At 32.3% G+C, this 13,364-nt stretch overlaps 2 protein-coding genes across 2 annotated transcripts; one reads left to right on the forward strand and one right to left on the reverse strand.

The window, feature by feature from the left end:
- Positions 1–1,352: 1,352 nt before the first annotated feature.
- On the reverse strand, positions 1,353–3,219 carry LOC132030457 (ethylene-responsive transcription factor ERF027-like). Its single transcript, XM_059420101.1, has 2 exons — positions 2,485–3,219; positions 1,353–1,879 (listed from the first exon to the last, which is right to left on the reverse strand). Exons 1-2 carry the CDS (start codon positions 3,074–3,076, stop codon positions 1,680–1,682), a joined length of 792 nt encoding a protein of 263 aa, XP_059276084.1. The 5' UTR covers positions 3,077–3,219; the 3' UTR covers positions 1,353–1,679.
- Positions 3,220–8,965: 5,746 nt separating this feature from the next.
- LOC132069452 (sugar carrier protein C-like) lies at positions 8,966–12,387 on the forward strand. The gene is made up of 4 exons (XM_059462792.1): positions 8,966–9,117; positions 9,840–10,165; positions 10,541–11,170; positions 11,709–12,387. The coding sequence occupies exons 1-4, from the start codon at positions 8,985–8,987 to the stop codon at positions 12,216–12,218; spliced, it is 1,599 nt and encodes a 532-aa protein (XP_059318775.1). The 5' UTR covers positions 8,966–8,984; the 3' UTR covers positions 12,219–12,387.
- Positions 12,388–13,364: the final 977 nt, after the last annotated feature.

The following is a 13,364-nucleotide window of genomic DNA, read 5'->3' on the forward strand; positions in this document are numbered from 1 at the left end:
GTTCAAATAAATTGAAACAGAAGGAGTATATGTTTAAATCACTTGAATCTTGATGATAAAGCTGAATTTTAATAGTACATATATTTTGAAATCACTTGAATCTTGATGACAGATGGGGTCAATTTTCAATACTCTCAATAGTTATTAGACAAAGAAAGCCGCTAGACTAGGCTTTAAGCACGTTTTCCCATTGCAAAACAAAGGCAAAACCTCTTTCAAGATTGTGACTGCTCCCATGTCGTTGCACCTAAGAATCTTGATTTTTTAACTTATTTACATTTGATAATATCAACAAATTTTAGTACTATTGGTGTGTCAACTTACAGCATTTTACATGTCTTTTTTTCCGGGTTGGTAATGAATTAGTCTACCGATGATAAATAAGTTTTGCCTTCACTTTTTAATTGATCTGATAATAAAAAAATCTTATTATACCGTCAACGTGTGGAAGGTAAACTAAGTAGGCGTTTGACACTTTATTTGGAATTTTGAAGTTGGATTTAAAAATGGAGTTGTGTTTGGATACAATTTTTGCAAATAATATTTGGTTGTTTGAATGTGTTGAATGTAAAATAAGTGAAACAAAAGTGAAAACAAGTTTGTAGGAGTTTTAAGTTGTATTTGAAATTTTCATGTCCAAACACTAATTTTTCAAATAAAGTGAAATAATTTTCGGGTAAAAAGTGAAAAATTCTCATGGCCAAACGGGTCCTAAAATATCTTCAACATGATAGAAAATTAGAACACTACAAAAAATAAGAATTAGCCATAAATTTTTCATGTTTTCTGTATAGAAAATTTAAACTTTGCTTTAGCTTTCACCACCGAAGAACCTTCCGATATAATCCTTCTTTCTTGCCTCATGCCGCAAAGCTTCTATAGCTGATAAATATATTATTACTATTTTCACTTTTGGCAAACCGTCATACATTGCCTCAAACGAAATTAATAAAAAAAAAAAAAAGAAGAAAGAAAACTCCAAAAGAAGAAAGAAGAAAAGCGAAGAAAAGTGTAGAAAGAAAAGACACTTGGGGGAAAGACTTTACAAGCATTATCATTTCCAGAGGCTTTTTCATTCTTCGTTCAAAAAGTTGACCTAATACCCATTTGCCACATCTTCGTATCTTTACTCTATGGAGACGTTTAGAATGGAACAACATGGTCGCGGTAGCAGAATCAAGAATTTCGTTAAGCATATTTAAATTTTAATACATATATAAAATAACTTCTTACTTATATATTTAGTATAATTTTTTGTATATAGAATATAAATTGACCACCCTTTATTGTATGTGACGATAGTCAATAGAACAGGAAATTAATTAACGGATGCAGATGTTAACAGCTGCAAGGGAAACAAAAAGTTTCTGCTTAAAATTTTACAATACGATCTTTAAATTTCTCATAACATGATCGATCGATTGAATCGATACCTCAAATACAAAGAATATGGAGTACAAAAAACTACTTCATTTACTCACAAACAAAAACCCTAGATTAACCTTCGTAATTTACTTAATTTTTCGAATTTTAACTTATCCGAAATTCCCTTTTTCACACAGAAAAGTCTTCTCTTTTGAGTGATTTTATGGTCTATCTATGCTATCTCAAATGAGTTGTAAGAAAATTAATCCATGGATTTTTTTTTTTTTTTTTTTTTTGAAAATGCCTGGATTTGCTTAATAGCTCCAAAGACTTTCTGCATCAGAATTTCCCGGTGAATCATCTGACCGCGACGAGTTCATTCTTGGCGGGCTCACCATCATTCCCTCTGCCATGTCAACCAGCAAATTAGGCATATCAAATAATGCCTCCTCGTCGATGTATTCATCCGTAGTTGCCAACATTTGTGCACTTCCCGAAGATTGATCATCAACACCTGTCAGAAAAAAAAAATAGAATGACAAAATTGAAAGAAAGCTTTGAAGCATGAAAATATTACTGTCCTAAAGATTGATCATTATTATCTGCGGACACGAATTTAGAATTTAAACTTGATGAATTCAATCAAAGATGTTCTTAGTATCATACTCCCTTCATCCCAATTAATATGAGAGTTGACCTATTTGGGAATTCGTAGCATGCATTTGGCTGGAAAATATATGAAAAAAATATATTTGGAAGTTATAGTTATGTATGTACATGAATTTTCACATGAAAAAGAAGTTCAGAATTTTGTTAATAGAAATCATCGTTTCACTGAAAATACTTTTCAATAAAGTTTTTTCAAAGTTTTTTCCACCAATTTTTAGGCCGGACACCTTCTAAATTTCTCTTATTTCATTTCAGGAAGGAGAAGAAAGACGAAGTCCTTCTATCATGTTGAGGATTTCGTCAGTATTTCTGATGTCAAACCATTAATATTTGCAAATACTAAAATTCATTATTTGCAAATTTCAATTTGCTAAATAGTTTGTACATGGCTATATCTCCATTGGAAAGCACCGAGTTATAATATACTAATTGCAAAAAGCTGCATATTACCTGGCTGAGTCCCGACTGTGTTTTCTCCAGTTTCTATCTTCATCAGCAACGCAGCGCTGGCAGCTGCTTTTCTTATATCTGCCGATGATGGCGAAGGAGGAAGTGAAGGATACGAATTAATGTTACCCGGAAAATTTATGACAGCATCTCCACCTTTTAAAGCCAATGCAGCGACATCATATGCAGCAGCTGCCATTTCAGGTGTAGGGTAAGTTCCTAACCATATTCTTGTAGTCTTACGTGGTTCTCTAATTTCAGACACCCATTTCCCACTTCTACTGCGTATTCCTCGGAATACGGCATGTTTTCCACTTGACGGGCGGCTTGGTGAGCCACCCGACGATGATGTGGAACTCATGGTGGTGGTGGTTACAGTTGGTGGTATAATATTTTGTAGTTGAACGGTTTTTGGAGATTTTGGGTTTTCTAATATTCCAATGTTTGATAATGGATTAGGTTTATAAGGTGTACTAGTTGTTTGAATAGGAGTCTCTGCAGGCAGTGGTGGAGGAATAGGGCAAACTGGTGTTTTAGAACTTTCACTAGGTTGATTTATTTGGCTGGAATTATTAGGATTTTGAGAGTCAGCCATGTATACGTGTGTGTGTGTATATGTATATTTCGATGTGACTATATGTACCTATGGATTAAGATGTGGGGTGGGGGTGGGGTGGGGATCAATAAGAAGGGGAGCCTTTCACAGGTGGAATTTGGAGAATGTCAAGTTTGGTATTTAATGGAAGAAAAATATAGGGGAGTATATATGATGTGTCATAAAAAGGTGAAAGCGTGGGCAATTCGTGGATAATTTGCTACGTACTATATGGTTTTACTAATGTTGATAATATTGGCACACGTATTATAGGGACAAACTCACTGTCAGCTGTTATCAATTACCACTACTAGGATTATGTGTGTCCAATGTATGTCCAATCCATTGTCACGCTGTATCCAGGTTCTCACGCATTAATTAGAAGTGTGACAAATTTATTTCAATGAGAAATAAAAATTTGCTTCTTTGTTCTGCTATAAGTATATAGATAATCTGGTAGACTAATAGTATAAAGGTTTTCTAACTCGTCCCTTTTTATGTGGCGTATTATTTTATTTTTTTTGTCTAAAAAAGAATAATTTAATTTTAATATTTCATTTTTTCTTTTAACAATATGATTTATAGTCACATAAATATTTACTCTCTCTGTTTCAATTTGTTTTTTTCCCTTTTTAATCCATTTAACAAAAGAATGTATTTGGCCTTTTTTGGCAACTCTTTAGTATCAACTTTTTACATTAGCTTGCATGTTATAAGACCACAAGATTAAATGATATTTTAGAACATTCTACATATCTTTAATTAAGACCACAAGATTCAAAAGTTTTCTTTACTTTCTTAAACTCTATACCAAATTAAAACCAAACACTTTTTTTTTTTTTTTTTTTGTTATACAGTCTGACCCCGTAAGAAAACGGAAGCGATGAGGTTTCATATTGTTTCAGACAAATTAAAGACGAAACATTGCTGTACGTGATCTTAATATGTCTTATATGAGCATATGGTCATGTTAATGTGTTTCAATTTCTTTGATATCCTTTTCTTTCAAATCTATGAATGAAGCTCTGCTTGAGTCCCACTAGAATAGTTTTCTTATTAAAAAAAAAAAATTATGACGATAGTGGTAGGTTAACTTATGTGCACCTTGAATAATTTAATTTTGTTCTTGCATATTCTTATGGCTTGTTCAATAATTCCGTGGATATATATAATTTCAAAGAATATGTAAGGGATTCATACACAATATCTGTTTCCTTTATCAAAGGTTCTACCAATTGATATGTTTTCTCAAATAATTGAAATTCGATTTCCCCATATATGTATCTTCAATTTCCGGAGACATAAAGTTTTTCTGTCAAACCTTGATGAGTGAACCTACAAAATTCTTCAAATTACATTTGATTAGATACTAATCAAGTGTTGAAGACATTCCCTCATTTTCATCCCAGAGTATTTTTAATTTTCCATTTATAAGTAAATACTACTATTTGTTCATTTTTCATCCAATAAGATAGTTAAAATCTAGTATTGCGGCACTTCTATTTTATTTGCCGAATTACATGAAAATTTACCCAATTTCATATTAGGAATGTATAAAATATGTATAAATATTTGCTATCTTCTACCAACTAAAGTACTGACTAACTTTTGGTCTAAATTTCAGACCTCACGGTTCTCCCCCACTACATTGATCACTGAAGGCGACCTTAGCTTTGTCTGAAAATGAGGAAAGGGAAAGTTAGACATACAAGGAAAAGTGATATAGATATCAAGTTATAATTAGCTGACGCTTTAATTTTCCTATGGGACCTATGTTTATCTTAGGATATTAATCTTCTCTGTTTTTGATATAATGTGAGTATTCATTGAACTAATTAAGCATAAGAAACAACTTACTACCAGTGTTAATTAGTAAGCGCATATTTTTTCTTCTTCTTTTAATTTGTTAATTATACACCTAAATAAAGCTAGGGAAATGACAAAATGTAATGAAAGGCACTAGGTAATTGTTCATTTGACATCGAAATCATATGAATGCAATCAGAGCTAATAAGTCCTTGTAATAGCACATAAAATATAACCTGTACAATATAGACCATAGGTTATAGAATCCAACTTGTAGAAACCCAACTGTTTCTTACGTTTTTAGGCCCCATTTCATGTTTAATTAATCATATCATATGACAAAAAGGAATTTGCAGACAACTAAAAGATGCCTTTTTCCCCCAAGAAAAAAGAAGAAATTTATACATACACTATATCAATTGTTCTACAGTCAATATAAAATAATAATATTTGTTTTGTGGTCTGGTAGCGGATATTTCAGTGGACTAGAATTAACCACCAAGGCCCTTGTTGATCAATAATGGCTACAACAAGTTGTCACATTTCAAACTTGTGGATATCACATGCATAATACTCTCTCAATCTCAATTAACGTGGCATGTTTGAATTTCGAGATTCATGAATTTTTTTCTTGGTTGAATTTTCTTTATATTTCTTTTAAATATTTTATTTTGTAATTATGGTAATTTATAATATTTTTAACGTAGTATCTAAACATGTAAATTTTATATTAGTTTAAAAAACTAAAGATTTCACATCTAAATTTAGATCAAAATTTTAAGATTTAACTTTTGAAATTCGAACGATACACATAATTATGCAGAGGAGTACTATGGTTTTGGTACAGGTAGTGATCAATTCATTTTTGTCCTGTCACTTCAATATTGCCAAAACCTTAACTAAAACGTTAGATAAACCTTTTCTTGGTCCCATTATTGTCATATTGCGGGTCATAGCACAATAAAAGTATCGAAGAAAAACTTTTTTTTGTACCAAATATGACATGACCATCGTCTAGGTACGTTCAACAAGATGCATTAACTACAACAGACTAATATACAATATTTTCGCGTGTTATTCATTAGAGAGTACCTCGTGCATATTACATATACGTTAATCACAAGAGAGTAACAAATATAAGTTGCTATCACCTTAATTTACCTGATCATCAACTTCAGGGGCAGTGCTAAAGGGAGTTAAGAGTGTTCAATTGAACCTGCTTCTGTTTAATGCTAAAAAATGATTTTAGAATAATCAATTAAATTTGTTAAATGGAGTTAAGACAAGTGAATCGTATTCGATCAAAAACTCTTTTTCTTGTAGTTAAATCGAGAAGCGTAAGTAATGTAGGTATGTAAAGGACACGAAAATAAAGGAACAAGAACAAGGACTAGAGAAGAGGGCTTGAGATGTTTTGTGTATTCAATAATTAGGGTTACAGGAGAGAAGAATGAGGGAGAAGAGTTTTTCCGAGTCCGACCCTTCTTCCATTCTAGGAGGGCCTATTTATTGATACAACATGTGAAGGCTTTTTCCTCAATGTAAAAGTACAAGTGCATAGTGAGAAGTGAATACTCAATAGTGTAAGGTATCATTGCACAGTGTTGCAGAGCGGGCATTGGGCTCCAGGTTGACTGTCGTTTGGGTAGAGTCGGTGGGAGTGCATTACAGTCGAAAAGAGAACTATGACCGGGAAGGGATATACCAAGGGAATCAGTGTCCCTCGTTGCTCCGGCCCCGGGAGGCTCGGCATAGCACCAAGGTAATATCAGTCCTGACACACCACGGATGGAGATTCCATATGGTCAATGGGCTGTGATTCTTTGGTATTATCGCAGGTCCGGGTGCACCTGAGTTAATAGCACTTCCACGTGTAGGATTCTTATTAGACCACTTGTCAAGCCCATATTTTACCCAATACAGCTTCGACAACTATTGTACTACACACATAGAGCTAAACTAATATTTTTGATTATATATGAATCGTTGAATCTCCTTCACATGGATAAAAAATACCTCTTATAGTTAGCTATGGTATATAATTTTTTCTTTTTTTATAGTCCAACTTTTAACGGAGGTTAAATGTGAGCCTCGAAAAATAGTACAGGGGCAATTTTACGACCTTTTTCCATTTTAGAAAAGCTAATATAATTTCCCATAGTCAGGAACGTGAAATAATATTCATTTACATAAATTCTTGTTTCTAAACGCACCGCTAAAATTCAAAACAACCTTTTTTGAATCATTCGAGATGAAGTTAAACTGTTATTTTCATATCTAGATATTCAGTATTATAATTTGTTATAATTCTCAACTTTTATTATCAAAGCCTGTCCAATATTTATCCAATCTTTCAAACTATATTGAATGTATACAATCTTTCAAAATTAAACTACATTGGTTGAACCACTTATGATATCCAATCTAGAGCTGTGTTCGAACCACCATCCTTAGTAGAAATTTAGTAAGCTGACTCTTTTCAAACATTCACAACTCTGTACAAGTATAACTTTTTTTTGGTGCACAAATATTGTAATTGTACAGAAACTACAGATTATAGTTGCAATTTAGTTGTTGTAACTACACCTATTGGAAAGTGGAATTACCCAACGAAACATTTATGATTTCAACTACTAATGAAGAAATATAAGAACTAATGGCTGTGAATATTTAAATAACATCTCAAAGAAGTCGGTTAAGTAAAAATATAATGTTAATATTTCTAACCCGAATATCCAATTGAAGTTTTGAAAGTTATAAGATTTTATCAAATAAGTAATATACTTTTAGAATGGTGTAAATACATTGAAATATGATATTAATCTGATAAGCTTTTGGGAAAAAAGAAAAAGAATTGTTTGTGGATGGATAAATTTGATCTCTGATTCCAAATGAATCTTTTTAAGATTAAATTTTTTATATGATTCCGTAAACAGCTATAACCCTACAGGGTAAGTTTAACTAGAATCTTAGAATCCTATCTTCTCAAAATAGTTTGTTTTTTTTCCAAAAAATAATAATCTTATTCCTAACAACTAATCAACTGGAATTATTTTCAAATTTGAGTTCAACTGAAATTTAAGTTGGAATGAGAATCCTACGGTATTGGTTTATTACTAGATAGCCTTATCTCGAAACCTATTTAATTTGCCTTCTTTTTGGATTTCTTTTTACAATCGAGTGATCCAAATCCAAATTAAAGAAATAAGGCTTTTAATTTTAAAGGGGAATTTTCCCAATTTTAAATGCATTGGGCCGGACGCATAATGATAAGTCCATAATAATACTAATCCTATAAACAAAATCCATTATAAAATAATCCTATAATATAAATAGTCAACCTTGAGATTAAGCCACTAGTTGATTTTAGGAAAATATTTACTATGAATAGTAACAAGTATTTTAAATTTGAATTGCCATACAATAGTTTTTGAATGTTAACAGTATATTACTTTTAAGTTTTGCCTCTAAATTATAAAATCTAGTGTAATCTCTCCACTTTTGTCACATAGAAATTTAAATAATTAAAATTAAACCTCAAATTTTATTTTGAAAATAAAAGAGAATATTTGAATTTCTTCTTCTCTATAAATATCCACGCTATTTATTTTATCTGAGAATATCATTACTTAATGCACTAATACTAGAAATAGCTACATGTACGTTAAGCTAGAATAAATAAATTTGGAGTTAGAATTTAAATTGAATTTGGCAGTATAATTCATGTATCAGTTGAATAATACAACTCTTTTGGTCTATTTTACGAACTGTTTACTAATTACTAATACTAGTTATGTACTAATTCGAACTCTTATTTTAAATTACACTGTCTAAATATTCAAACTAAAGGTAAAATTTTATAAAATAGTGTTCTGTTCCAATCAAAACTCTTTGCGCCGATTCACTGTCACCCTAAAACATCAGATAAAATCTGTATAATGAAGTATTTGAAAAGAAACAAACTCTTTATGATAAGAACAATAGATATAACAAAATTTTAACCTAAGAAGGTAATCTCGAGTCTATATATATTTACATACTATTACCTTCTGCTTCATACTTCAAACGTATAACACAAGAAGAAGAAAAAAAAAAAAAAAAGATGGCTGGAGGTGGTGGAATAGGGCCATCAAATGGCAAGGCATATCCTGGAGAACTCACCTCTAAAGTTTTAGTTACTTGTATTGTTGCTGCTATGGGTGGTTTAATATTTGGTTATGACATTGGAATTTCAGGTTAATATTTGTTTCAACTTTTTTTTTTTTTCCTCAGTTCATATACTTATGTTTTGCATCGGATCACTATAGTGTAACATATTATGGCAAGTTACATGATTCAAGTTATAGCAAGTTATGTTGTTATGGTGACGTACGCAAGATCTGTATCAATAATAAAAATTTGAAGACGTGAAAAGACGAATAAATCACTATCATGTCATATTTTATACTTACACCCAATATTTTTATTTTGCTTAATTTCTATATCTAGATATCTTGTAAAATAGTTTGACGAAACGGGGTCACTTGACACTGCTTGAGGCATCGGATAATCCTTCCGTCCCGTGATACCCTTTGGGGCAAGGTGCAGGGGCGGAGGCACGTAGGGATGAGGGGGTCCCCTTCGGCAAAAAATAACACTATTTATACATGGTTAAAATAAGTTTTTACGTATATATAGTAGGTGTTGAACACTCTTTGGCTTCTTCGTGTGTTTACTTTTTTATATTTTGAACCCCCTTAGTGAAAATCTTGGCTACGCCACTGACAGTATCCGCCCCGGTCACGTGACACCACTTGGGGCAAGGTATATCTGCCCTTGAGTTGTTAGGTTACCAATTAATGATTATTGCGGATATTTAACTGTTATTGATTCGATTGTATAAATATTTAATTATTACAGTGTCCGTTAATAATAGTACTAACATAGTGTTAATTTTTTTATTTTATTTTTTTACTAGGCGGAGTGACATCAATGGATGTATTTTTGAAGAAATTTTTCCCAGATGTGTATGCAAAGGAAGTACTGCACACAGTGTCAACAAATCAATACTGCAAATTCAACAGCCCAAAATTGACATTGTTTACATCATCTCTATATTTGGCTGCACTTGTTGCATCATGGGCTGCTTCAACTGTAACTAGAATTATGGGACGTAGATTATCTATGCTTTCTGGAGGACTTCTTTTTCTAATTGGCGCTATTGTCAATGGATGTGCCACAAATGTTGCTATGCTCATTATTGGTAGAGTCTTTCTTGGTTTTGGTATTGGTTTTGCCAATCAGGTACTTTTTTTTTCTTCCTAAAAATACTTTAATAGTATAATCAAGATGTTACAATCGGTTGAATAAGTCTGTTTTCTCCAAGTTTGACCACTGAATCGAACAGGAATTCAAGTTTTTTTTATTATGAAGTAAAAATCTGGTTGTGAAATACAGTTATCAGTTGACAGAGTATTGTCTTTTTAATGATCATGAATGTTTTATCTTATTTTGTTTTCTTTCTGATTTTGATTATTTGCCTTTTCCCAACCTGAGGTTACATAATAAGCATAATTTAGACACACCCTGAAGATTTTTGTATGCCTTTGACATTATATTAATAATGTGGAGTACATTTCAGTTCTATGTACTGACAGTGCAATATTATCTTTTTTACAGTCTGTGCCAGTGTACCTTTCGGAGATGGCACCCTACAGATACCGTGGCGCGTTGAACATTGTTTTTCAACTCTCCATCACAGTTGGAATTCTAGCAGCAAATCTTCTCAATTATTTCTTCGCGAAAATAAAAGGCGGATATGGCTGGCGTTTGAGTTTAGGAGGAGCAATTGTACCAGCATTGATATTCATCGTTGGTTCACTTTGCCTTCCTGATACACCAAATTCTCTAATTGAACGTGGCAAAGAGGCTGAAGCGAAATCAAGGCTGTTAAAAATCAGGGGAATTGACAATGTTGATGCAGAGTTTAATGATTTAATTGAAGCAAGTAAAAGATCAAATCAAGTGCAACATACTTGGACAATATTGTTGCAACGTAAATATAGGCCACAGTTGACATTTGCTGTGTTGATTCCTACATTTCAACAATTGACAGGGATGAATGTGATTATGTTTTATGCACCTGTTCTGTTTAAGACAATTGGTTTTGGGGCAACTGCTTCACTTATGTCTGCTGTGATTACTGGTCTTGTCAACTTTGTTGCTACTTTTGTTTCTATTCTCACTGCTGATAGAGTTGGAAGGAGATTTCTATTTCTTTTGGGTGGCATTCAAATGTTGGCTTGTCAGGTACTTTTACTATGACTAATTTCTTCCAATTAATTTCGTGTCGGAAAAATTGTTTTCATTTAACTATGGAAAACCCCCTTTCCGCATACTTGTATATCATAAGGAACTGGAATGACCTAATTTTTCACACCAGTCATTTAACCCTTTTTGTTACATGTTAAGCAAGAACCCGTTTCACTTGCATATCAGAAGGAACTCGAAAGACCTAATTTTTCACACTAGTCTTTCCTGGTTGACTCTATAACGTGATGGATTTTTGTAATGCTTTATCACATGATCATGAATTTTTGTAATTAAGTATGTTTTGAGGCATTTTCTTGAAAAAGAACTTTTATTTACCTTTATGTCAGAAGCTTGTTGACTTTGACATATATTATTCACTTTTGAGTGATCGAGTCATTTTAATTGCAAGACTACAACAATGTTACTAGTGATTTCAATCCTATAAAACAACATTATACATGTGGACTATATATTGTTTGTATATAATTTTATCTTAGCTCTTTTATAATTATTTTTATTTTTATTTTTTGTACAGATTATTATAGCGATTGCAGTTGCACTAAAGTTTGGAATAAGTGGGGATCCAGGGACATTGCCAAAATGGTACGCGGCAACCGTTGTGTTGTTCATCTGCATATACGTTGCTGGTTTCGCGTGGTCGTGGGGACCTCTAGGATGGTTAGTCCCTAGTGAAATCTTCCCTCTCGAGGTCCGACCTGCTGGTCAAGCTGTGAACGTATCGTTCAACATGATTTTCACCTTCTTCATTGCCGAAATCTTCACAGAAATGCTATGTGTTTTCAAGTTTGGACTCTTCATATTCTTCGCTTTTTTCGTCTTCGTCATGACATTATTCATCTACTACTTCCTTCCCGAGACAAAAGGGATTCCAATTGATGACATGGGCAAAATTTGGAGTGAACATAGATTTTGGAAAAGATATGTTAATGAAGAAGATGATAATTCTCCCAAAAAATTGCAATCACCTGTGAGAGAGTACATCCAGGCTAAAGAGCAGATTCAGATGGTTGATAAACAAGTTTAAAGCAAGTGAAGAAGATTAGTTAGATTATTTAATTTATTAGTTACAGGCTATTAGTTTACAATGAAAATTAGAGATATTTTTAAGTTTTTATTTATGTCTACGTTTTTGTTTCTAGTTTTGTGGTTATTAAATGTGAATTTCAGAGTCTTGGTTATTGTTGCCATTATAATTCTCCCTTGTGTTATTTTTTCTTCCATTTACTTTTTTTTTTTAAATATTGCATCAAATCAGTTAAAAATTTCTTTCCTTAGCTTATCGCAATCTTCTTACAACTATTTTCACCTATCTCTTATCCCTGCCACATTTTTTAAAGTAGGATTTAAGTTATATAACCTAATAATGTATGATAATTTATACATCATCAATACATAAAATTTAAACTCGAAGAATAAAAAGTTTTACACTCAACTGCAGTGGAATATTGTAAGATATAAAAAGACTATATATGCTAAGTCTGTTTATCTGTGATAAGTCTCTTATCTCTGCGAGGTTTAAATCTAGAAAATTCGTTTTCTAAATAACTATTTGGCGTGGAAAAAAATCCTTTGGAAATCCAAAGAGTTGACGATTATTTAAAGAAGACTGTAGTAGTGCCTAAAACCGTCCTATAACCTATAAACTTGTTTGTCCAAGGTACATGTGGCAAGTCAAAAAATTCTATGTTAAGGGGAATGTATTCATCAAAAAAATCTAGTTTGTGAACTTAGTCAAATCTTGGACTTGACTTCACATAGGTATCACATTTCTTGGGCAATCTTACTCGTTTATTGCCAGTAAAACACAAGTTGTTCACATGTCCTTTCAACTATACTCACCAAATATATTTGTATTCATCTAGAAAAAACATCAAATTATCAGAATCTAGTTTTCTTACCTAGTTACCTTGTAATGATTTATTAAGGGGACTAATCTAGTTGTATATCCTAGTAAAATTCCGGAAAGGAATCTTTTTCAGTATAATTAATTTTTCCTTATCACATAATGAATTAGCTGCCGAAAGGAGGAGAAATATTGCTTTAGTACTTTAAAATGAATATCGCAGCCATATTTGTCAGTAAAAATTTCATGGCCCCGCATATTTGGACGCTGCCGTTTAAGCGCTAGCCAATGTCTCGTATGTAAACTTTAGACTAAACTGCTTCTCCT

Source organism: Lycium ferocissimum, chromosome 9 (assembly GCF_029784015.1).
Source record: "Lycium ferocissimum isolate CSIRO_LF1 chromosome 9, AGI_CSIRO_Lferr_CH_V1, whole genome shotgun sequence".
In the NCBI taxonomy this organism is placed as follows: Eukaryota; Viridiplantae; Streptophyta; class Magnoliopsida; order Solanales; family Solanaceae; genus Lycium; species Lycium ferocissimum.